Source organism: Vombatus ursinus, unplaced genomic scaffold, assembly GCF_900497805.2.
Source record: "Vombatus ursinus unplaced genomic scaffold, bare-nosed wombat genome assembly UNPS02007612.1, whole genome shotgun sequence".
In the NCBI taxonomy this organism is placed as follows: domain Eukaryota; kingdom Metazoa; phylum Chordata; class Mammalia; order Diprotodontia; family Vombatidae; genus Vombatus; species Vombatus ursinus.
In genome coordinates this window covers 1,680,650-1,707,841 of record NW_020947390.1, presented here as the reverse complement: position 1 = coordinate 1,707,841, position 27,192 = coordinate 1,680,650, and the positions used below count along the sequence as shown (strand labels likewise).

The window sequence follows — 27,192 nt, the reverse complement described above, 5'->3', positions numbered from 1 at the left end:
GGCCTGATCAAAGTATATAATCATCTTAATGAAATACATATTTAATAACCAAAATTGACAGTACAAGTCATGGGATACAGTTGGTGTTCATGATTTCTAGGGTAAATTAATTATAGATTTGATTTGGTTTCTCACAGTATACTTTGAGGCAAGTACCAATTAACATCACATTTCACAGTGAAAGAAAAAGAATGAGAAGCAAAGCTTAGGAAATAAATGCCAATATTGACTAAAGCTGTTGAGGGAGCTCACAGTTTACAGAATCAGCAGTTAAAGGTGATTGAGGCAAAGCACTTAGGAATAAAAACAATTCTGGGTTTCATTAAGACATTGTCAACACATGGCACATGAAGTGTTATGGCTAGAGGACTGAACTTGGGATAATGCCTATGAATGGGGATTTGCTATTAGTCAATTCATTATTTAGGATCTAGACATGTATTAGCTTAAGGAAAACCATGGCCCTTACTGAAAACTTATTTTGGGAAAATATCCAAGGGGTTGGGTTTCTTTTGTGAAAGCTAAGAATAGAATTCTTATATGGCTTGCTATGGTTTTAATCTGGGAACTAGTTTTAAACTAGCAACTCATCTGTAACTTGTCAGTTGCCAAGGGATTAAATAACTTGCCTAGGGTCACATAGCAGGATTTGAACTAAGCCCTTCCTGGATCCAATCTTCACCTCTTCAATCATGATAATGGCTCCCTGTTAGCAATTCATATATGCTTGTGATCATCAAGCACTTTGAGCTTACTAATCATAGAAATGATAATAATAGAAACCTTTTTGAAACAAAAGAATAGAGGTGATAACCACAGCACAAACATGACTCTAATGAATGAATTTACAAACCAGTTGGAATTTAGTTCTTAGCTGAGATCTCTACCTAATACTGATTTATGTATGCAAACCTTTTGAGATAGCTAGAGTATCTTCCGGCTATGACATGATGCTTGGCAGTTTTTCCTTAAAAATAATGCTTTGGTGGTTCCAGAGAAAGTGTGATGAAGCACATCTCTGGCAGAGGGTGACTATGGGTGCAAGATGGTACATATACTGACAGATAGGATTGTTTCATGAGTTGCCTTTGCAACTCACTATTATTCTTTGTTGTAAAGGAGGATTCATTGTGTGAGTGTGTATGTGTGTGTGTATTATATTGGGAAATTACTGGCACAAAAAATCAAAAGCTACCAATAACACTAAAATAATATGATACTTTGAAACATAGGTATTTGTTCTAAAATTAATAATTACTTTCAATATAAAGAAAATGTAAAATGATAATATATCTGAAATGACTGATTGCAGTTAAGCTTGCAACATGCATTCAGATTGGATTTTAGAAGGTCAAGTCTCACTGAGGATAATACAGTCATTTCCTTTCATGAATATAACTTTTTGAATGTATCATCACTGATTTTCTTCTGTGATACAATAGTATTACTACTAACAGAAATTTACTTCAAGGATCTGTAATTATTTTCTCCAACATAGGTGCTCCCTCCCTCCCCCACTTTAGTAAATTATATTCACAAGTTTCTATGGCCCAAAGAAATTTATCACTTGGTGGAAGAAAGGAAAGAAGGAAAAAAAGAAGGAAGGAAACAAACAAAAATTTATTGTGCACCTACTATGTGCCAGACATTGAGCTGTTTTACAAATATTACCTCATTTGATTCTCACAAAAACTCTGCAAAGTAGGTGCTGTTATTATCCCCATTCTACAGTTGAGGAAACAGAGGCAGAGGGTAAGCCCAGGGTCACGCAGATAGTAAATGTGTGAGACTGGATTTGAAATCAAGTCTTCTTGACTCTAGGCCCATCCCTCCCAACCTCCCTTTATCTCTTCTTTCTTTCTCCTTCCTTTTTTTTTTCAGTAGGTGGGGGTAAGGGGGAGGGAGAAAAATAAATGTTTGGTCAATGAAAAAAATAGAAATTTTAAGAGTTTAAAATGCAATGGATGGATTTAAAAAATATATTACAAATCTCAAGGGTTTCCCATGAACAGTTTATGAGAAAAAAAAAATTCTGGACAATGTCAAGGTTTATCGAATGTTGCACCATTACTCAAAAAATAGAAAAAAGACCCAGCATGTTGGCTAGATCTTTTGTGGAAAATCTCTAGGAAAACATGGATGTAAATTGTACAAAATGATAAAAGTTGGGATCTGCACCAATGGAAAGCCAATCCATATCAGTGAGACGATGTATCTAGTGAAACACTGAACTAAATTGTACCGGCCGCGCCGACCTTGTGCCAGCCGCGCCGTACCCTCTCCTCCTATAAGGAGCAGACTGCCAGAGTCATACTCACTCATCAGTATTTGGTCCTCAACCGGATAAACACACAGAGACGAGCCATCGGAGGCGCCAACACCAGAGCTTTGTTCAGAGGCCATCACAGCAAGCCATCACAGCAAGGCTAAGCAGGAAGGCCAGAGCAACAGAGCAGGAGCCAAGAGAGAGCACGTGATCCGACCACGTTCCGTCCTTAAGTACCTACTTAGCCCCTCCTCCCCAGCCCGCTACTAGCCAATGATTGTAGGGTCAGATACCGGAAGGGGCTGTCTGAGTTTAGCACACCAAGGGGGAGGGAGTGACGTAGGAGGCTAGGACCGGATACAGGAAGGAGGCGTCTGGGATTAGTGCATAGACAGAGTACGTGACCTAGGAAGTCAGGAGGGAGGCATCTGGGGTCAGTGCTACACAAAGGGACCCAGGAAGTCAGGAAGGTCACAGGAAGGAGGCGTCTGGGGTTGATGTTGCATATAGGGAGGGGACTAAGAAAAGGGAATTCGTCCTCTGCCATCCCACTCCCACGTGGCACCGCCCCTTGCCTCAGGAGCACAAGCTCCGGCTACTTCCCTGCACCCAGCTTATCTCACATAGCACTGCCCACTGCCTCAGGGCTTCTCCGTACCCAGCCCATCCCAGTTCACCACGACTCCATCTACCACAGCCCCTGCCTCGACTTCCAAACACCCAGATCTTACCCTAATCTTGCCACAGCGCTCACTTGGTAGTTGCCAATATCAGACAGTCCCTCACACTAAATAGTTACCTTCTAAATCAGATTAAAGCCTGAAAAATGCTATGATAAATTCTGGTTCTTCTACTTACTAAGTTACCTAAATGACCTTAACTTTTCCCATCAGTAAAATGGGGAAAACGATACCTGTACTACCTATATCACAGACTATCATGATAAACAAATGAGGCAATTTACATACGTAAGACATTCTCTAAATGGTAGCTTAGTCATATTATATATATGTGATTCAGACAGTATGAAATTTTAAACTAAATCTTGATCTTAAAGAAATAAAATATGTAATGATCTATGTACTAATTCTCTGGCTCTTAAGTATCTTATGCTAACATTTCTGAAATATTTGTCACTGAAATTATCACAAACAGTGCCAATTTACCTATTGCTTAGAATATGGATTACTGTAATTGCTTCTTGCTTATTGTATCAAAATATTTTTGATATAACTGACACTTCATGGTACAGATGAAAACTCTATTTTTAAGTCCTCTTCCTAAGTTTTTATTCATGTTTATATAAGTGTACAATAGGTCTTATTGTGCCATACTTTTAGTGAAAGTATTCCATTTAAAAATTATTCCTTCAAAGGCTGGATGAACCTGCCAGGAATGTTGTTGAAGTTTTTGCCTACAGGATGAAATGTGGAATTTTGGACTATATTATCTTTAAGATTCCTTCCAAATATAAGATTATATTCAATCAAGGTGGTTCAATCATACTGATAGATATGATGAATTAATTTATTAAAAAATCAGTAGAATCATCCAGTCAGTCAATAAGCACTTATTAAATTCTTATTATGTGCTATACACTATGTGCTGGATATACAAAGAAAGGCAAAACAGTTCCTGCTTTCAAGAAGCTTGGAGGAGACAACATATAAATAGGTAGGTACATACAAGATACATACAAAGTATATGAAAGCTACCTTAGTGGGGAAGGCTTAGTAATTTGACATTGTGTAAGTAGCTATGAAATTCTGTAGTCATAAATTCAGAGCAGAAGATCCCACTGGAAAATTTATACAATACCTTAAGCAATAAAAAATCCTAGAGTATACTGTAGTCTAGTGGCTCTGGAGTCAAAGGGCCTGAGTTTAAATGCCTCTGATGCTTACTACCTCTGTGACTACTGGAAAGTCACTTAACTTTCCTGAATGTCAGTTTGCTCATCTGTAAAATGATGGGATTGAAACATATGATCTCTGAAGTATCTTCCAGCCCTAGATCTGTGCTCCTATGAATTCATTCTTGAAGGCTATGAATACTATAAATTCAGAAGAATTGTTATGATATAAAGATTCTCCCCGCCCCCCTTTTATTTTTGCTGGCTGTCCTCTGAGCGTGGAACATTCTTCCCCATCATCTTTACTTCCTAACTACCTTGACTTTCTTCAAATCTCAGTTAGTCTTACTTTCTGCAAGCTTTTCCCATTTCTCCTTAAACTTAGTGCCTTCTTCACTCTGTTGATTATATCCACTTTCTCCTTGGTTGGTTGCTGTCCTTCATTCTTGAAGAGGACCAAAATTACACAGCTATGTTGCAGTCAATGTACAGTGTGTCCCATTGTGTTTGATCAGAACAATATAAGCTTGGAAGGCTCTACATATGTCTCCTATATATACCTTGTTTGTACATAGTTGTTTGTATACTGTCTCTCCCCTTAAACTATGGGTTCCTTCAAAGCAGGGACTTTTTTTTTTTTTTGCCTTTCTTTGCCTTTTCTTTTATTTCTTTCTAAATGTGCTAATGCTTGACATGGTGCCTGGGCATATAGTTGGCACTATAAATACTAGCTAACTGACTGTCTGAACATGACAAGAACTTTAGAGCAACACTAGACATCTCTCCTTTTAGTTCATGCAATTGAACTAACTTCTGAAAGCCCGCTTTCAATAATATGTAAACCCTACTAGGTAAGGTACAAAGTGAATTCGCCTTTTATTTAATTATTTTGAACTGAATTATTATTAAGAGCATGTTGAAATGAAGTGTCTGCATGATAAATGGGTATTTACAAATATGGATTGAGTAAATTATTTTCAAAGTACTGTTCTAAACTCTAAGGGAAAATATAAAGATGGTGACAATGTATTTATGGAGTATTTTATATGCATTCTCTCTCTAGCTCTTCAAAACAATTCTGTGAGGTAGGTGGTACAGTATTATTTCCATTTTACAGATGGGAAAAGCAAGGTTCATATAAATCACTCAGTAAATGGAAGACATGGAAACAGGTCTTCCCACTCTTAATTCATTTTCCTCTACACTAAGCAGTTAGGTGATGCAGTGGATAGAGTGCTGAACATAGAGTCAACAAGATCTGAATTCATATGTGGCCTTAGACATTTACTAGCTGTGTAAGTCTGGACAAGTCATTTAACATTTCCCTGCCTCAGTTACTTCATGTATAAAATAAGGATATTAAGAATACCTACCATCAGGGTTGTGAGGATTAAATGAGATAATAATTGTAAAGTACTTTGCAAACATTACAATGCTATAAAAAATTGTTATTGTTGTTGTTGTTGTTGTTGTCAGTGTGAAATTAACACTGTCCATGTGACGATATCTCTGCTCCTAGGAAATTTATGTAGTAGTAGTAGAAAATATCTAAGAATATATTATAGAGTATATGTTCATATTTGGAGTATGTACTTAAGCTCTTTTTTATAGAAAAAAGATCCCCTTTCAGAAATATATTATATATTGGATGTTCATAAACTTAAAATACTCAGAATTTTAAGTTTGTATAAAATTTACATTAAACAATATACTCTTATTTTAAGCCTCCATAAAGATATCTTTATTGGTGATGTTTACTTCTTTTTCAGAGAGTTAAAGGGTGATGAAAAGGCTTTATTAGTTAACACAAGGCACCTTTAAGTGAATTAATAAGGGGTGAATGCCTCCGTGATGAAAAATATATGACAACTAGCCAGGACCTGAGAGCTATGCAGATGTCACTCACTTAGTGAAAATCTCATTAATTTTATGCTCAGCCATAATCATTCATAGTGTCAGCTGGACAGTTAGGCTGGGAAGCTTTTCTCTCTAGGACTGTTATTGTTTAGGACCCCCAAAATCAAATTTTTATTTGAGAATATACAATTCACGGTAAAAGTGAAGAGTCTGCTCAAATTTTCCTTAGTCAGCTTTACTCAGAAAACGACCACCATAAATGCCCTGTGATGTACTTAATTTTGGTGGAGATGCCATCTTCTTGTGGACCATCCACTCCTCTAGCAGTTATTAGATTAATCTGTATTGAATAAAAGCCTAAGTACATTACTAGACATACTAACTCATCTCATGGATATGATGTTTAGCTTGAGAATAGTTTTCTCCTCTTGAAAGAGAATATCTTTTTGCTCTTTTAGAAAACCAATTTTTATAAAATAGGCAAATTAAAAATACATATACATATACACAAGCACAAAATAGACTTTCTTATTACCTCAAGAATTCTCATAGTTATTCTGATGTCATGATACTGAGCTAAGAAATCATAATTTAGCTGAGTAATTTTGAATTGAATCATAGAACTTTGGAGCCACAAAGGGTCATCTCATCCAATTTCTTCATTTTATAAAGGAATTAATAGTAATGAGATCATAGGAGACCATCCTACTCTAACTCCTTTAGTTTACAGGTGAGGAAACTAAGTTCCCCATAAGGAAGTGTCTGGCCAAGGTCAAAGAGTAAGTAGCAGAGCAATGAGTAGCAAATCTTGGAACCAAGGAGTTTTTTATTTTTACTCCAAATTCACTGCTCTGACAATAACTGGTAATGTTAGCACTCAAATATTATTTCAGTTACATGTTGAAATATAGGCAATTATGTAAGTGGAACTTTTTTTTTCACATCTGATTAAAGACTTCCACTATCCATCTTTGCATAAACTTAAAACTCACAACTAACTCTCTAATCATGCAAATGCTTTCCAATATTGAGTTAAATTTCATTTAATTACTCATTCAATTTGATAAACCAACTGTTTATCAAATGAACTTCTGATCATTCACATAGTTCTTGTTACTACTAGGTTGAGGGTCTGTTTTTCTTTCATATAGTAATTCCTAATCATTTGTCATGGATCTATTCCAAAGGGTCATGAAGAATAGCAAAATGGTAAACAAGGTGGTAGGGAGGCAGAAGGAGTTTGGGACTCCACAACTTGTGTCAGTCTGAGCTGCTGGTGTTTTCCTGATATGGAATAGGATGATGAGTTTCTTTTTTTTTTTTTTTTTTGCAATTAGGGTTAAGTGACTTGCCTAGGATCACACAGCTAGTAAGTGTCAAGTGTTTAGTTTGAGGCTGGATTTGAACTCAGGTCCTCCTGACTTCAGGGTCAGTGCTCTATCTACTGCACCATCTATCTGCCCCAGGATGATAAGTTTCTTAAATGATGAATAATGGCATAACGAACACAGAAGACATTTGATATTGAAAATTTTATCTGCAATAGCACATAAAAGTCTGTGGTGACAACTCAGTCTCCAAAGACTGCTAGTCAAGGATCTACTGCACTTTCAGGAAAGGGGAAACATATTGATTATATCTTTCTTTTGCTTCCTATTGCATCTTGGGTCCTCTGCTTGGTTTTTAAGTCTCCACACAACCTAGCTCCACCCTATCTTTTCAGGCTCATTGGATTCCCTCTTTCTCACTCCATTCTGTGACCTAGTCAAACTCTCTTCTGTGCCTCACACATGACACTCCATCTTCTATCACTGAGCTTTTATATGAGTTTTCTCCCATGCTTGGAATGCACTTCCTCCTTACCTCTGTCTATAAAGTACCTCCAAAAGACGAAGTTCAGGCAAACATTTTCTGCATGAAATCCCCAAATCGTTAGCACCCACACCCAACCTCTCTTGTACTGAACTGTTTTATATGCTTTATATTTATGAATATATATATATATATACACACATATTTCCTATGTATTTTCCACATTATCTGTAGAATGTGAGTTTATTGCAAGTAGGGGTCATTTCATTCTTTATACTTGCATCCCAGCACTTAGCACAGTGCCTAGAGGATAGTCAATGCTTAATAGGAATTTGTTGATTGGTTGTGAGGTGTCATCTTGCTGTTCCCAAGCACTGTGTAACTCATCTATCTTCCCATTTCTTTCATTTTTCCCTAGATATGTATAAACATTATCATCTTATGTGGGAATCCTAAACTGGGAGGCTGAGAAGAAGGAAGAGATGAGATTGTTGATTTTTGGTGTATTAATATATGTCCAAGTATTCCAACAAGCTTGAGATTGATTTTCTTGGCCAAGCAATCTTTCTGGCTTTTGTGATAATGAGCCAGCTATCCACACCCTCTTTGATCCCAGAACATGCAGCTTTCATGCTTTTTTGTTTATTTTCTTTAGTATTAATCTGTTCATTTTAAATTTAATTTTACTTGGTTTGGCCACTTCTTTGCTTTTTTCTCCCTCACAGTTGCTTTATGTGCAAAATCAAACTTTTATATGATTTAAAACAATTCACAAACAAATCTTTTATTTAAATTCTTTTAAAGTAAAGATGTCAAATAAGTCAAGGTATTTTGATTTAATTATATTTTAAAACCAATTGACTATAAAACACATATAGAAGTAGGCAACATGAAAGAAAAACAGTTCCTGTAGATTCTTTCTGAGGGGACAACAGGAGTAGGCATGCATAGAACAAATGCCCAGATGGATATAGCCATCAACTACCGAATCAGATAAGTATAGACAAACAATCCCTAAAATAAAATTTTGGCCTGAATTATCTGGTTTGTCCATGTTCAATGATCCAGTTTAGCACGAGTCAAGTCTTCATTTTAACATTATGCAATTTCTGAAATTCTGCATATAAAATGGCAAAACATATGGGAAAAATGATAACTATTCAGTCTTCTGGATATTTTGTTTACAAAACAACAGATGTTGCATGATTCCTAAGGGAGAAATAAGTGGGTTTGGGTCTATCATATGCAGTCACCACAACACTGCTTCTATTTCTCCTTCCACTGATCCTCAACCCAAATGCTCCCACCATACTTCTCCCCTCTGTTTGCTAGATTTCCTTTGGTAAAATCCTTTATTACTTCATTTAATCTGTGATCTTGTCATTGTGGGGGATCTCTACAAAACTGGAGATCATAAACAATCCCTACATTTTTATCCTGTATAACTCTCGGTCATGCCCTTACATATATCCTCCACAGGGAGAGCACTCCAGCCACTTGGCCACTAGCTGACTGTTCTAAGATACTTAGTTCAAGAAGATTGGGAGTTACAACTATTTCATTGTCTTTATTTTTCATTATTTCTCATATTTTAAATGTGTGGACCAACATATTTTAAAAGCATGCATATGTGTGTCAGGAGAAATCATGGGAAAATGTGGAAGAAATCATGTAGATGAGGCATTCAAAAACTTCCCATCTATATTTACACGGTTATTATCAGCTCATGCTGTCTTTCTGGGTTCCTTTTCCCCCCTCCCCCATTTCACTGTTTGTGTTCCTCTAGTTTTTTCAACATTTCTTCAATTCAGGTTGAATGCCAGTTGTTTTCAGAACATTATGTTATATTGGCTACTTATTCTTCATATTTTCCCCATTATCACTTTGTTTTCTGTCTATATTTCCCTCTTTGCTTAATTCAGGAAAGGTGTTTCTTTTTCATTTTCAATAGCATGTGGAGGAGAGGAGATAGTAGGGATCATGAAAGAGAGGGACAGATGCCCTGATGAAACTCTTGGGCTTCTCTAGTTTACTCCTTTGAAATCTGGGGATTACCATAGTTGCCAGAACAAATGCAAATTGTGACAATTTGGTGAGAACAGCAATAGTATTTTAGATATGTTTTCTGGATCAGCTGTATTTTCCCTGAGATTGCCAGGTAGTCCCTGGCTGGTCTTGTGTAATACCAATGGATAGAGAACTAAACTTGAATTAGGCAGACCTGAGTTCACTTCCTATTTCAGACACATACTGGCGGTGTGACCCTGGGCAAATCACTTAACCTCTGTTTGCCTCAGTTTTCTCATCTGTAAAATGGTGATACTAATAGCTTCTACCTCCCAGGATTGTTGTGAGGATCAAATATTTTTGATATTTTAAAAATATTTTTATATTTTAAAGTACTATTTAAACCTTAAAGTACTATATAAATGCCATATATTTTTATTGTAATATGGCAATGTCTACACATGTACTTTTCATTAATAATATTAACACTATCATTTTCTTTTTGTTATTTCATTCAATAGGAACTTTAATTTCATTTCTTTTCAATAAAGCTTAATTTGTAAGAGAAGTAGTCACAGATGAAAAAAAATTTTGAGAACTGCCATATGTTAAAAGTGTACTATTGGTAGGCAGTCATGAATCTTTAAGGCTGTGCGTATTCAAGGTTCTCAGAGAATTGAGAACATCATCTAGCTCGGGGTCCCCAAATCTTTGTCATCTGAAACATCCAAATATATAGCATAAAGGCATGTTGGTGACCTGTATAAATGGATTAATTGCCTCAATTTTCTGCTTCATTTTGTTTATCTAAGTCCAATTAGTAAATGCCTAGACCAGGGAGATAAGCTAAATATCTATTGTAAGCATTCTAACTTTTCATTTTAGGAAATACAGAAACTATTTACCTAACTACAATAAGCTTCAGATTAAGTAAAAATTAGTCAATGATTCCATGCAATGAAATAGTCTAAATATTTAATAATTTTTACATGACTAAAATATGTCCACAGTACATAAGTTCTAACAGAAAAGCAATGCTGTCCATCCACTGAGAAATCGTATCTGAAAGGAAAAAAAGACATTTTATTGTTCAAAACAGAAAAAAAAACTATTAAAGCAATTCAAATAATTTATTTTAAAATCATGACTAACCCAGATGCTGACTTGAAGCAAATTTTATGGGATTAATGTCTTAAGTTAGTATTACATAAAAGCTGACGACAGATGAATAAAAGGAATCTTTGAAGAATGTACTGGATGGGGAGCTACAATGCGCCAGACATGGTGTTACTGGAAAGCCTTCTATAAATCTGTTAAACTCTTTATTGTGTGTGACTCATTAAAGTTCTGCCATGGAAATTAGTATATAAAGAATAATATATGGCTGTATATAGACTGTTAAACCTCTGTCAGCAGGTTCTTCTTAAGAGTTATTTATAGATATGCTTATTACCTATTTCTCATAACTGTACTGTGAAGTAGGTTAGCTCAGTTGAAATAATGTATTGATAGTGGCTTGCATAGCTTCTAGCATTATATAAATGTTACCTTATTATTATTATTATTATTATCATTATTATTATTATTATTAGTAGTAGTAGTAGTACTAGTCACACAATTAGTATCCCCAGTGAGACAAAGAAGATACTAATGTTGCATGGGGTACTAGGTCTTAAGACAAATTCTAGCTCAGGTATTCCTTACTGTTATAATGTAGTAATATACTATCATTTGATAGGGCACATGCTTGGAATTTTTTTCATAGTCAGCCTAGATTAGTAGCTAACAGCATTTTTGCAAAGTGGTTGGTTTGGGTTAGGTGTACAATTTTTGGACATAGAAGAGACTAGCTAACTGGCTTTTATGGACATAAACTCATAAATTTTGCCTCATTAATTCTATGCTCTAACTAGCTGAGTTAATGAGTAGTCATCTAGGGGCTGAAAAGAGTTAATATTGCCTTCTAAGAATTAGACTTATCAGCAATGGGCTTCTTAGAGATGAAAAAATAGAATTCATAGAAATGGAGCTTTCTTAGTGGTTTCCTTCTGGCTAGTGGCCCATTTTCCAATTTTTTTCTATACCACTGTGGGATGAGTTATACCAATGTACCACTAAGCTTTTTGGCACAGCCTGACAGATTATATCTCTTATAGACTGATGGTAAACTTGGAAGAATATTGAACATACTCTAACTCACTTGGAGAAATGGAGACAATACGCTGCAGTAAGGATGTTTAAATATGGTGGCCTGAGAGGTTTGATCATTTGTAAAGATGCACTTGATGATGGATGGATTACAGGGAAAGAGGCTGTAATGCCACCTTTTTGGTATAGTCACATGTGATCAATGCTGCTTATTAGTTTGGCTTAACTTTCTGGGAGCCAAGTTTGTGAGACAAAAGAAGTTAGTTTCAATATACAGATGGGGTTCAGGTGTTGGAATGCCTTGGGCAACAATGATTTTGTATTTTAAGTCAAGTTTACTAATAACAGTTCTATTACTTGAGTTGTCTTGAAAGAAATAATTATATGATCCAATAACTTCCAGAACAAAGCATAATTCAGAGACTTGTTTTGTGTCATAATTTTCTGAGATTAATGAAAATGTCTCTTTACTAAGTTGATTTGAGCCTGCTGATGATTTGGTACAGCTGATTAAGTTCTCAGAGTAGGAGAGGAGGAAAAGGGGTTAGCCAAGGGGGAAGAGGAGGGGGAAGAAAAGGAGAATGAAAAAAAGCAAAAAAGTGGAGGAGGAGAGGGGAAGAAAGCCTTTAGATGTGTTTTTTTTTCCTGTTTCTGAATTTGGAGTCAGAGAACCTGGGTTTGAATCCTGATTGTTATGTCACCTTGTCCTTATATCTGAGGTCAGATCTGAAGTCTTGAAGATGAGTTTTCCTTATTCCAAGCCCAGTGCTCTATCCATTATGTCATCCAGTTGCCACACATACTCTTAGGGCCAACTGATACATTCATTGGTTTTGTTGAACTGCTTAATTTCTCTTTTTTATACTTTGTTACAAAAGAGATAGCTCAGGGGGTAAGGAAGAGGGCTACATTTGGAAATGAATATAATCTAACAACAAAATGATTTTACTTTTTTTTAAAGATTGGACATACCATTGCATTGCTAAAAGACAGTTCCACTGACACCTTCTCTCTAATTTATAGTTTTGGAGTGTTTCCTGGGGCACTAAGACATTAAGTGACTTGGCCAAGGCCATAGAGCCCAAATACATCAGGGTTTGGAATTGGACCCAGGTTCCTTCATTTTTTTCCTTTTTATTTTTAATTTGTACTGGTTTAACAACAACATATTTCAACAAAAATTTAAAAAGAAAAAAAAACCTAAGGTATAATTTCATAGTTGCTGTTTTAAAATGAATCAATGAAATAGCTTCAGGTTTAATCTTACTTATAAAATAATAGATTTAAGTAGCCTATAAAGACAATTTCCAAATGTTTAACTAGAATTTCAGAGGTGCTCCTTTTACTTTTGTGGTATTAGTATTCTTTCAAATGACCTAAAATGAGGCGTGTTTTTGTTTTTTAATAGTATTACAACTTGCTAAGCTGGTATTATAGAAAAGTACCATAGAAGAATGTATATGTATCAATTTTCATGAGAATGAAATTTTTCATAAATAATATGGTTATAATCATTAATATTTCTATATTTAAAATGCAACTGAAGCACAGGGTGTCTGCAAAAGTCTTTCTGCAGTTTTAAGCTGTTTAAAACTACTTAAGTTATTTAAAACTGCAGTGACTTTTGGGGACATCTGGTATAAATACTCCTACCTCATGCCTTCACTCAGGCCTTGTCTACACAAGTATCTGCTCCAAAAACACTTGATTCAGTAGCACCTGAACCCTATTGTCTGTGCAGCTTCTACAACATAGCATAAGGCTAAAATTTTCCTAAACTCACTAGCTTTTGCTCCATACATAGAAATTTTCCCATATGCTCCGAGAAAAGTTTTTCTGGAGGAGGGAACAGGGTAAAGAACAGAACCCTGCCACAAGAGGGCACCTCAGTACATAGGAACAATGCCAACAAAAGCAAATTTGCTACAAGAAAATAGTAGTTTGTGTAATTGAATTCCCATAGGACCGCAGATGACTCATTACTACATTAATCAGATCTAAAGTCAGAGAGCCTGGATTCTAATTCTAGCTCTGTCACTCACAGTCTGCATGACCTTAAGGAAGTCAAATAACCTGTTTGGCCTTCAGTTTCTTTCTCTGTTAAATGAATGCATTTGACCTCTAAAATCCCTTCTAACACTAAATCTAAGATCATTAGAGACTATTCACCATAGTTACTGCAGAAGAAATAATATTATGTCCATTTATTGTCCTCATATGTTAAACAATGCAGTCATTTGATAATTTTGGGGTCAAAATGGTTCTATCTTAATGGAACACTGAAAGGTAGACTGTCATAAGATTGAAGAAATTATAGGATAAACTGACTTTTTGTGATTGGGTTGTTTCTGCCATAGGATAATAGACTTTGAACTGGAAGGGACCTTCCAATCTCCTCACGGATTCGAAACCTGGGGCTAAGAGAGTCTGTGATGAGCCCAAATTCACAGAGGTGCTGCATTAAGTGGAAAAACTGGGATTCAAATACAGGTCCTCTAACTTCATATCTGGTACTCTAGATCTCCTGTTGCTTCCCTGTAGGGTTTCTTCTCTGGTCTTGATATGACAACAGTCAAATTGATGGTTCAGATATATCTTGCCTTCTTTGGGGCTCTAGAATCTTCTGGAAGTCTGGAAAACTCCAGAAGGGCCATGAATATGGTCCTTTAATATCTATTGAAGGTTAGTAATGGCTGGAAGAAAAAGACTTTTGGAGAAGTCACACTTTAGGGGAGGAAATGGCCTACTAATGAATATGATATAGTTACTTGTATTTCCATGATGGGGAAAAATACTTGGGAAATCAGAATATGAGATGGCATGCTAATTCTCAGAAAAAATAAACGGATTGCTCTCAGGAAACGTTTTATATACCTTGCCATATCATAGAATTGGATATTTGTTTGTTCCTGTCAAAATTTGCTTTTTTTTTTTGTTCATTAGTACAGTCCTATAGATCATTTTCCTTTTGTCCTTAAACAAAGGGAATTCTGTCCTACCCAGAGTTTATGGAAATTTGTTGTCCTTTCCACAGTACATAACCCTGCAAATATCCTTATTATAACTCATCCTGTTTACATTTGCTTTTTTCCCTTCCCAACTTGTCCACACTATTTTCTGCTTTAATGCATATGCTTTCTAAAATTAGACAATACATTTGATTTCTTTCTAATCTTTAGGTACTCCAACAAACTTCCCTAAATTATGAAAATAAATGTAATCCTGTAGTCCTATAGTGTCTTCAGCTACAGTCATTCCTTAATAGGGACAACTAGGTGGCAAATTAAATAGAGCACTGCACCTGGAGTCAGAAAACCTAAATTCAAATCCAGCCCCAGATACCAGCTTTTTGACCCTGGGCAAGTCACTTACCCTCTGTTTATTTATTTGCAAAATGGGGAAAATAATAGCAGCCACTTCAAGGGTTATAATAAAGATCAAATGAGATAATAGTTATAAATCACTTAGCATAGTGCTTGGCACATAGTAGGCTCTTAATAAGTACTTGTTCCCTTTCCTTCCCCTTAAGTACCAAAAAATATAGAATTTCAACTCAGGTTTACAAGAATTACAAATGTGAATACAAATCTGTTTAACTGGATTCTGCCCTGTTTGCATAAAACAACACCAATCACACATTTTAGAAAAGACAAGGAAGAATTATTTAAATCAGAATCAACTTTACTAAGTTTTGCTCATCTATTCTTATTCTTGGCAATAACAGACTTCATCTGGTGTTCAAGAGTTCTTTCTGACTCTTTCACCTCAATTGCTCTAACTCGTTAGAGAGTTAATTGGCTTTGTAATTTCAAATTAAAGAGTATGTAGTGAAACGGAGACATTACCTTTGCCAGGTGTTGCCAGAAGAACAAAAGCCAATCTGCAGTTTTCAAATAATAGAAAAAAGGCACAAGTAGTTTCTTCCAAGCAAGGTGAGTTTTTTTTTCTCTGTATCAAATCTGCTTAGGAATTGCTTCAGTGAAGAATGATAAAGAAATAAAAGTATAGGGTGTCTTATACTGTAAGTATAAACAAGATAATTGTTTTAGAAAACGACAGTGGGCAAAACCTTGGGTGAAATAAAATTAAGTTTTAAAGCAGAATCTAAAAACTTACCATTCTGCCATTGTCTTGTCTGGAGATGGGGCCATGTCATTAGTTGAACTCCAGCAGACCATAAACCTTCTTGTAATAACTTGGATATTTATATACTACACTGATGAAACCTCAATACTACCATGATAACACATGAGTACACACATGAATCAAACACATATACATATATATGTATGTATGTGTGTATGTGTATGTATAAAATCTCTTTCTTTGGCTTTGTGAAAAATGAGGTACTTGGCTATACTAAGAAAAGATTAGTTAATACAGCCATAAGTTACAATTGAAATCTGGAAAGACAACCAATGAAAAAAAAATATCCAAGCGTTCCCCCCTGGAATGACAGTGGACATTGAATATACTGAACAAGTATCATAAGGTCATGGATTCAGATATGGAGGAAATTTGCCTCAGAAATCATCTAGTCCAATGCTTTTGTATTACAAATGAGAAAACTAAGGCCAAGAGAGGTAAAATGATTGCTTAAAGTCATATTGGGTGTAAGCATCAGCGGTGGGATTTGAACCCAGGTTCTCTCACTGTAATAGCCCTAGAAATCAATCATCGATAAGTTCATTCTAGCTATGTAATGTGAAAAGTGGATATTTAAAACAGTTGTTCAAATAATAAAAGAAACCCACCCCAGAATGTTTCTCATTAATTAGTTGCATAAAATTCATCATGAAAATATAAAAAAATATTTTTTTTTGAACCGGATAACTATGAGGACACAGATAACATAGTACTTAGGTGCCTAGAATTTTTTTTAATGGAATAAAAAAGTCAGTCAAAGCTTTTGCTAAGAAAATTTTGTGAGCAATGGAAGTTGTATCCATATAATCCGAAGTTGATAAACTGAAAAGGGGAAAAAAATTATTTTATTCAATCATTTGTGCTCTACAGCATGTTAATCAATACCTTCTTAATCCAAACCCCTTACCTGATTACTGATTCTGTATTTACATGCATACAGACACAATGACATATATACACATATTCAAACACACACATGCAGATTGGTTTAATTGTTTTGACTATATTTTTAGATATGCTCAGTCAAGCAACCAATCAATTAAATTAAATACATTTAAAATTAGCCAGCCCAAGTCAGACAAATCAGTTTTTTGATACTAGGTGGATAAAAAGATAAGTTAGGCTCTTATCTGATGTTTCCTCTACTTCTTAACCAATTTTTTTGGGGGGATCATGAAATCACAGCCCAAACACAGAAGTCACTGAAACTCAACTGAGACATGGTTCCTCTATTCTGATATAGCCTTGTTTCTACTTTCCTCCTAGCACAGTTACAAAAAAGGAAAAAGTTTAGCCCCGGAGAAAACTAATATTTCTTCATAGTAAATAAAATCCTACTTGATATTAGTTAAGCTATCAGAACAACTGATATTTTACTTAGTTTCTATAACTTTATAAAGTTCTATCTGGGTGACAGCAATGTAATTAGCGGGGGAAAAAAAAAGCCAAGTTCAAAATTAGGTAAAGAGCCAAAAGGAAGTTATCCTGCATTCAGTCAATCTCACTTGTGTATGGAGGTAAAGCCCAAGACAGGCAAATAATTGATATGTTTGCAATATAGCTATAGTCTTATCTGAAGCTAGGGCTTAACATAGCACTCATGACTGATTTGGTAAAGCCAAGAACTTGATCTTAGTCAAAAAACTGAGAAGTAATTACCAAACTCAAGCTAAGAATCTTCATGTTAGCTTGTTGCCTAAATAGGGGCCAGAGATTGGACCTATGATTTCACTAACAAAGGGAACTTCATATGGAAAGGTGAGTGCAATGTATTAAAAGTTCCCTAGGGCAATGAGAGGTTAAAATGACTTGCCCAGAATCATAAAGCCAGTACATGTCAGAGGCTGGACTTGAATCCAGGCCTTCCGGTTCTCAAGGAAATCTTTAAATCTATGCTTTCTTTCAGAAGTAAAACTTTATTCCATCTAATTTTAAGGCCTTTTATATTTTTACTTCAAGTGAACAGACACATTTGCTCTTGCTTTAGATTTTAAGTTAATTATTTGTGAATTAAGTACTAATTAATATTCATTTCCTAATTAATACTGATTAATATCCAGAAGCAATTCAGTGTAATGGAAAGAGTACTGGGATCAGAGGTAGGAGAGACTTGAATTGGACTCCTGACTTTGACAGTTCACCAGGTGTCCCTCCATCATTCTGAGATTCAGTTCAGTTGTCTATATATATAATGGTGTCAAAACCAGGTGTACTATATGACTCACAGAGTTGTTCTGAGAAACAGTTTTTGAAAACTTTAACGTGAATTATGAGTGTGATTTGTAAATGTATTATTCATTACACCTAAGAAAATTACTTGAGAAATGAACTGTAATTTTCATTGCTCCTCAACTTAACTGAGATTTCCTTCCCTACTCCCAAGCCCCAAACATTGTAGCATATTGAGAAACTCAGCTCCCCTTCTTAACATTATTAAGTTTATATTCTTAACAATGGAACCTCCTGATAAGTCAAATCCAAAACTATCATCATTTTGAAGGTGTGTACAGTTCTCTAATAACAAATTTACAAACCCTTCAAAAATTGGGAAAACAACTTACTGCACAATACTCGAATGTGAGAAAAAGAAAACAATAAAAAAGTTGTCTTAAGTACTTTGTGAACTCTTGTGCTTCGAAGTTTTGAAAAGTAGTCAGAGCTAAATTTTTGGATCAATTCTGTTATTATCATGACCTCTGTGTCTCACGAGTGCAGTGCTGTGAAAATGAAACCAAATTATAACTCATGCCATGGTGAAAGACAAACTGTTGTGTGAGATATTTGAGGCTGAGACAAACCAGTGCTGTCTTCTTCCTCACCACAATTATTCAGAAAGTATTACCAAATATTTCCTGAAGTAGATTCTTCTCCCTTGGGCCTGAGAACAGTAATGCTTTATACTTTTGGATTCAGAGAAAAGAAAATCCTTCAACTGTCCCCTCTGTTATGGCAAGATCCTCAGTGCAAAGTTGTACATTTCTGTAAGCTCGAGGAGGAAACATCACATGACATCATAGCTGAGAGGGATCTCAGTCTTTGTTTCTCAAGTATCTAGCATAGATTTTTCTTATAGTATGTAACTTAATAAAATGTTTGTGGAACAGCCTTTTTTCAGTCCTCATCCTTCTTGACATCTCTACAACATTTAATACTGTTGACCATCCTTTTCTCCCAGATATTCTCTCCTCTCTGGGTTTTCATGAAACTCCTCTTTCATGTCTGCCTGCTCATTCTGTCTCCTTTTCTGGATCATCATCAATGGCCCACTCTCTGGCAGGGGCCTCACAAGTTGCTCTCCTGAACCCACCTGTCTTTCTATATTCTCTCTGTTAGTGATTTCATCAGCTTCCTTGGGTTCAATTGTCATCTCTTTGTAGATGACTCCTAGATTCATATACCCATTCCTAGACTCTATCCTGAGTTCAAGGTTCATACCACTAGCCTCTTAATGGACAAAAGAAAGTAGGTGAAGAAAGGAAAGAAAATGAAATTTCAAGGGACTTATTTTTAAAAGGGAGAAATAGGCTGGGAAAGTTTGAGAGGAGAAAGATAAATTGGTTTGAAAAGCATCATTTGATTTGTACATTGCAAGGAAGAAGCTGAGGGAGGGTGGGTTAAAGGTTTGTCTTGAATTGACCTTCATTACCTTAGTGAATTCTTAGGCATTCCAGGAAGGGATAGCCCCGTGAATGGGATTGTTACCCAACTCTGGGGCACAGAGAGCGCATGTCTAGAAGGAACTAAGAAGGTGATTTTTTTTCTGAGAGCAAGTCATAATAGACCTTCACCAACAAAATCCAAAGATTACTCCATAAGTTGTGGCCCTTTTGAAAACTACTTCAAAGCAGAGTAGCAAAAGTAATGCAGATCATGAAAATTTAAAGTTTGGGAGCTTCTCCTGGATGTGACGGGTAGCTGCACCTCCTGCCTAGAACTCTCTTTAACTATGTTTAAATTTAACTCATTTTGATCTTGATAGCCATGCTGTTACTTTCCTCAGCAGTATTTATGTCCTGAGTATAAAATTATCTTTCTATGTGATCTGAGAATCATATTATTTATATTATTATAAAAGAAAATAATTTATATTTCTCTTCTTAGGTTCTTTTTATTGTGACAGATCTTTTTAAATTGTCCAAGAGTCTTAGTTCTTTTCAATGAAATATCTTCATCAGTGACATTCAATGTCTGTCTGTCTCTCTCTTTCTCTCTTTTCTCTCTCTCTCTGTCCTCTCTTTCTTTATCTCCCTACACCTCCCCCATAAAGCACTATAGTTCTATTGATTTAAAAGAGTTCCCCATGGTATCATCTATCCATACATTCTGTAGTGTTATGTCGTACTAGAATAAGTATCTAAAATTGTGGACAGTTGTTCAGGTGTATCACCTTTTCATTTTATACTATACCAGAATAATTTCCTCTAGCATATTCATACTTCAATTATGCTTTTCCAAATTATGCATAATACCATCATAATACTGCTTCACTGAATATTAAGTGCTTAAAACAAGTGATTTTTATGCTTCAGGTGATTATTTATGGGGAAATTTCATTTTTGGAAGATGGTAATGGTAGAGGCAAATAACACCGCTGACATTCACAGACAACACATAGTCACAATGGAAATAAGTATTGCAGAAAGTCCTTAAAGTATCAGAGGTACCATGCAGAAATTGTTGGTGTCTACACAGGCAATCCTAGCTTTAGGGGCCTGCAAAATCAAACTTTGACTGGCTTTGATGAGATGAGGATAAATAGAATTTCTTATATGGAAATATATAGATTTCCTAAATCTCCACTTATAGTGTATGAGAGCAATGGGAACATTCTCTTCCCCATCCTGGTTTAGTCCCAATGGTAACATATTTCACTCACTTCCCAAAATCCTTAATCCTTAAATCCAATACAGTGATCACCTCCTACAGAAGAGATAAACAGATAATGGAATTCCCTTTTATGACATACTTCCAAGTAACCTTTTGTTTGACTCTGCTACTGAAATTGTGGCTAGCATCATAAATGGTTTAACCTAAAAAGCTTCACTCTGATACTCTAGCCTGGGACTGGATAAATATAGGACATTGTACACCAGTGAATGGAGGCATAAAGGAAGAGAGAGATATATATGAAGATTATATTAAAAATTCTATATAAAAACCAACAACTCCCAACCATCTAATATCCACTAGTCACTAGGAATTATTAATTTAAGAATTGTGTGTGTGAGTGTGTGTGTGTCGGGGTAGGGGGAGAGAAGACCAGAAGAACTGTTAATTCAGTGCTTAGACCTGGTTTGGTCCAATTGGACAACACAGTGGTATTTACTTAGCCATTTATGTTAATTTTAGAGAAATAATACAAATATATAATAGGAAATTGACTACATGATCAAACTAGCAAAGTGAAAGCTCCTAAGTTGAATGTTACATGAATATTCAGACAATAGCAACCTGTTTGAAATTGCTATCAAGTATAATTCTGGAATTTATGTATTCTATCATTTCCTAGGCATAAAGCCAAAGGCTAGATGAGCAGAACATGAAACAGCCAAACCTGAGTTATGTTCCAAGCCTTGTTTAGTTTAATTTTACTTACAAAGCAGAATGTGAGCATGCTATTTCAATTCACCCCTTGCAATATCCAAAAAGAATAATAAGGGAGTCCAAATTGCATTGTTCCTTTTGAAATGCTCCAATCTAAGTAGCATCATTCTAAATGACTACCAAGTCTAAAGAATAAATAGAGATAATCTGAAGTAGACTAGGTGAGCTGAAGAAATGACAATTGTTCCATAAACTTGCCTGCTGTGACAGGGAAGGAAGTTTATAAGACTCATTAATGTAGCACAAAGGTGGACTTATAAGTTACTAGATTTCTATGAAAAGGATGAACACCCTGAGTAAGCTAAATGTTTATAACAGGCCAATAATAAAGATGCATACTCTCCACATAAGCTCAAGTGAAATACAGCTAGCCTTTCTGAGGGTAAAAAAAGTGAATGAGTCTCCCCACGTGAGGAAATAGCATTTCTTCTCTTAGAAATATATATATTTTTTAACCAATAATGGACATAAAACAGAAGTCAGTAAACACTTGAATAGAAATGGCTAAATACAAATATTGGAAAACTCATGTATTTCCACAACTTTGAGATTTTAAATATGAATTTATAATTAGTAGGAACTGTGCAAGATAGATAAATGGCAAGACATTATTCCAGAACATAAGGTTTTGCTACCATTGGATAAAATGAGAAAGCTATACGGCCAGAGAATTAATAAGGGTCATGACATGCAATACACAATGATATTCAAGAAGCATCATATGGAAGATTAAATATATATATATATTTGTGTCTGTGGTTTCAATAAGACAGTGAGTTTTAATTTATTCACAGATAATCTTTATGTTAACATCTTCAGATATTTTAGGCCCCTGTTAGTTAATAGACCTAAATGTTCTCATGTTATAAATGAAATTCTCTTTTTTTCTGTCATAAAAACAGGATCTAAGAGTTACTGAAACACTATGTATATTTGCCATAAGAGTTTTAAAAATTTTACTTACAAAGTCCAAATGTCTTATTGACTCAAGAGTTTAATTTTTAAAATTCTGTTTAGCATTGTTGCCAGTTCCATTCACCAAACTGCACTAAATAAAGATGTTTATAATTTCTTGTTACTAAAAATACCTTGATTCTTCTCATTGGGTTTGTTGATTGTGTGAACTATGAACTATGAACCAATTTACCATTTAGGTTCTTTCAGAGACAAAGGTTAAACAAAAAAAGACATGTATTATAAAACTGGAAGTATAATGCACAGTACTGATGTGCTCAAAGTACATGCATTTAAATTCCTTTGCATGGTAATTTATGGTGATCATGCCTTCAGACTGCACTATGAACATACTCACCCCTAACAAGAAGATCTGCCTCATCTGACACACTGTCGGCTGTGGTCTGTACCCTGCAGCCATATCTCCCAGCATGCATCAGAAGGATGTTCCTGATCATTAAATCTGCAGAGGATGCTTGCTGAAAGAGGGATGAAGTGCCAGTTTAAAATGTTGCAAACCTGCCTGGTTCAAGGTGGCTATTAAGGGGAGTGGGGGGGAACTTTGCATATTTAGTCAAAGTACCCATTTTAGGACTTTACAATTTTTATAACGACAATTCAAAATTCAAACATGTCCTACTCTAAGGAAAGCATGTCAATTACTTTAAGCAATTATTAATTGGGGATAAAAGACATAGACATATTTATGCTGCATTTAAAGATTTAACAGCCAAAGAAAGTCCTTTTAGGAAATATATTTGATACATACATTCAAATTTATCAAAGGTTTCAAAGTTGCAGAAAAAGTGATCAATGAACAATAAAATGCAGCTTTCTTACACATAGATTGCCCCATTTTTGTTTTAAGAATAAACATACTCTTAATGGGCAAAACGACTTCCAGGAAAGTAAGAAGACAGAAAAGAAATTCCCATGTTGGCTGGCTATAGTAACTCCTCGGACTGGCTCATGAAAAACAGTCTCAGAAAAGGCCTGAGCTGTTGTTTTCTAGTCTCCTTAAGCACATTCCTTAGCAAAAAAGGAATTCTTTTCATAGCAATCAAGACCAGGGTGTTAAGATTAGCACCAATCTTTTTTAATCAGTGTTGTTAGTTCCAGAATGCACAGAAAGCTCAAAACAGCCTATTCTTGGTTGGAGCATGATTAGAACATAATCAGAACAACTGCAGTTATGATGATAAATAGGCATCAAGGAGAGTACCTTTTAGATTTATCAGTTCATAGGATCTGTATGATCTTATATTTTAGAATGAATGGTGCAAACAAACCATTCATTATTTAATTTTATCTCCTGCTCTCTCAGAGAAGAAATGATTTCCTTTATTATGATGCATATGTGAAGATCAGGCTATTTATAACAACTAGATGAACATTTGTTTCAGGTAATGACATTGCAAAACTTAAATACTCTTTAAAACTTCCGTGATATAAAAGACAGGTAAATGGAATGAGTCCAGGTATCTCTTGCATGGATCTCTGCTATTGGCAACAATTTCTTTAAAGATTACCCATATTTCTGTTAATTAATAATATCTGAGCACATGAATGAGTGTTTAAGGTGTGTCATAATAAATTGAAAGAGGCCAAAATGAGCTACTTGGGATCCAGATTAAACCACATGATGGTTATCTGGGTCAAGAAGAATATGAAGGACAGCTTGTTGTTGCCTGTGGAATACTATAGATGGGATTCTTGCAATGGGTAGAGCTTGCACTGACTGGCTTCTGAGGTTTCTTCTAACTCTACACTCCTATAATTTTATGATTCCATTGTAAAGGTGGCATAGTGGAGAGTGGAGTCAGAAGTCCTACCTCTGACACATACTTAGCAGTGTGGACGTGAACAAAGTACTTGACCTCTCAGTGCCATTGGCAACTTTCTAAGACTAGGTAAGTTGCAACCTAGCTGAAGATCTGCAAGGGTAGAAGGGGTTTCCATACTGTGAATTTCTCACGCACATAAGATCAGAGTTTTGAAAAACACACACACGCACACACATACATGTAATGATAAAACATTACATTTTAAAACTTTGTTTGTTCTTAGAACATAGTTTACTGGACATTTTGCAACAATTTTAATTTTGGTTCTTTACTCTTATACAGGTTGACATCATGAAAATTCTGACAAAGACACTAGCTGTTAGGAGTGCTTTCTTATGTTATAGATAATGTGAATACATTGTTTTCTGGGCAATCACTAGAAACTGCTTGTGTGTTTCTCTGTGTAGTATCTTCAGAAATGTATGGCTTCTTTGAGATAATAATTTCTGAACCATATCTAGAATATTCCTTGTCTGGAAATGCTTCATTATGAGGTTGTATCAGTATTTTTTTATTTTGTCTGGAAGTATGATTGAACTTTGTTTTCTCATTACCATATTCAGAAGAAGTTATTTCTCAGGGACTTAAAAGAATCTCTCATGTAATCATTGTTAACGTATAGCCTTAACTTGAAGTCTGTGAACTTTTAAAAAATATTTTGATAGCTGTATCTCAATATAATTGGATTCCTTTGTAATCGAATATATTTTATTTTATGCACTTAAAAACCTCATTCTGAGAAGGCGTCCTTACGCCTTACGCCTTTCTAGACAACCAAAGGGGTGCATGACATAAAAAGTTAAGAATTTCTGGTCTAGATATTTTAAGAAATGGATATGTGATGAAAAATACATTAAAATGTCATGACAAATATTTCAAAGTGTATGCTTTTTGCCCACTGTACATATTCCATTCTTAATAGCCTTGGGAGAAATTGTTATACAAGACTATAACAAAGAGCATTTTATGATCCTCATCTAGTTGTCCTCTACTGTCTACTACGTCCATATCTTCAAAAGGCAGAGTACTTATAGGTCTCACACAACTTTATATTTTAAGGCCACAGGTTCAGACCCATACATGTTTAAACTTTAGGAATTTGCTTTTTTGCTTTCGTGTTTACCTTAAAGGAAATCCCTTTGCACATCTCAAGGTCCTTTTTACATTTTTTGTGACTATTATTAAGAGTTTTGGTTATAGTAATGACAGAAACAAACGACACACATTTGTAAACATAACTCAAAGTTTTAAATCAAAAGAGTTCAAATCTACATGCTTCAAGATCATCTCTTCATTTCTTAGTTGATTAAGGCCCAATTTATATCACATGAGGTAATTACCTATTAATAACAAATGTGTTCCATTTGATATCATAGACAGCTTAATAGTACATATAATTAATTTAACCAATGTATTCAGTGCCTACTATACTATAATTGGAAGCCATGTTTTTGGATGCCCAATATGGTTCAGAGTCTGATACATTCCCTGATGACTATTGGGTAGTGTCTTACATTTTCAGGTTTCATGCTTTTTTTTTTTATACTATTTGTTTTCATCAAACATATATCCAAAGTTAAAGTTTCAGATTGCACAAATTCTACATATGCATTTTGTACATGGCCAAAGGACTAGAATGTCAAAGCTATTGGAAGATCAAATTAAGTATATTCCAGGAAGAATAGAGGGAGAAGGCTTGTAGATGTTAGTGGAAAGCAGAATGCCATGGTAAGATCACAAGAATGAGAATCAGGAAATAAGTCTAGTCCCTGTCACTTACTAGTTAGTTAGTAAAGTTAGTAAAATAAGTAAAACTTGGTCAAGTTTTAGTTTTTCCACATATAAAAGGGAGGGGGCACTGTATGCCTTCTATATTCCATTATACTCTGGAATTCCATTATTCTATGGCTATTGTGTCAAAAAGACTTAAGATTGGTCTATCTTGTTAGGTTTACTTCAATGTCATTAGAAGAGTTATTCAGTGACAATAGTTGACAATTAATTTGGTGTAAATATTCACAAAGCAGGAATGGACTGATCATAGGACAACAAGGTGAACAAATGCCAGAGGGCCCAGGCTACCTACATTACTGAAATTGAGCAGTCGTATGGGTATCTTTATCAATTGGGAAGATGTAAATCTTCTCTGATAAGGAAGATCCTTATTAATTTGTTATCAAAACACCAGTAGTTCAGAAATGTTTGCTAATATGTTCAATGTTTTCTGTCAGCTGAAGTAAGTATAATCTGGTGAACTATTTCACACTTGCTAAGGTAACTCTTGGTGGTATAATGAAAGCTCTATGAGCAATAGAAGAGCCAGGGAAAGAGACCCCTAGGAAGTGGAAGAGTGCCTCAATATGTCACAGAATTGCAGGATCACATATGCGTCTACTGCTGTGAGAATCTTCAGAGGCCTTCAGTTCTAATCTCCTGCATTTTAAACATTAGGAAACTGAGGACCATGAAAATTAAACAGCCTGTTCCAAATCATAAGGCAACCTTGTATTAAAGGTGGAACTTGAAACTGGGTCCTCAAACTACCAACTCAGTGCTCTGTCCACTGCACCCTACAGGCTGCCTCACTTATTTGCTTCCTTGCTCCTTCATAGAACCATAGAATTTTAGAGCTAGAAAGGGACTTAGAAATTATCATGTCCAGGGCAGCTAAGTGGCACAGTGGATAGAGCACTGGCCCTGGA

General features: G+C 35.3%; 1 protein-coding gene across 1 annotated transcript in view; it reads right to left on the bottom strand.

Annotated features, from left to right (window-relative positions):
* CNTN5 (contactin 5) overlaps nt 1–27,192 on the bottom strand; it is a 541,975-nt gene that overhangs the window by 90,373 nt on the left and 424,410 nt on the right. Inside the window, exon 12 of the mRNA XM_027849527.1 lies at nt 23,005–23,125. Coding sequence (XP_027705328.1) covers nt 23,005–23,125 — 121 coding nt within the window. The remainder of the gene's footprint in view (nt 1–23,004; nt 23,126–27,192) is intronic.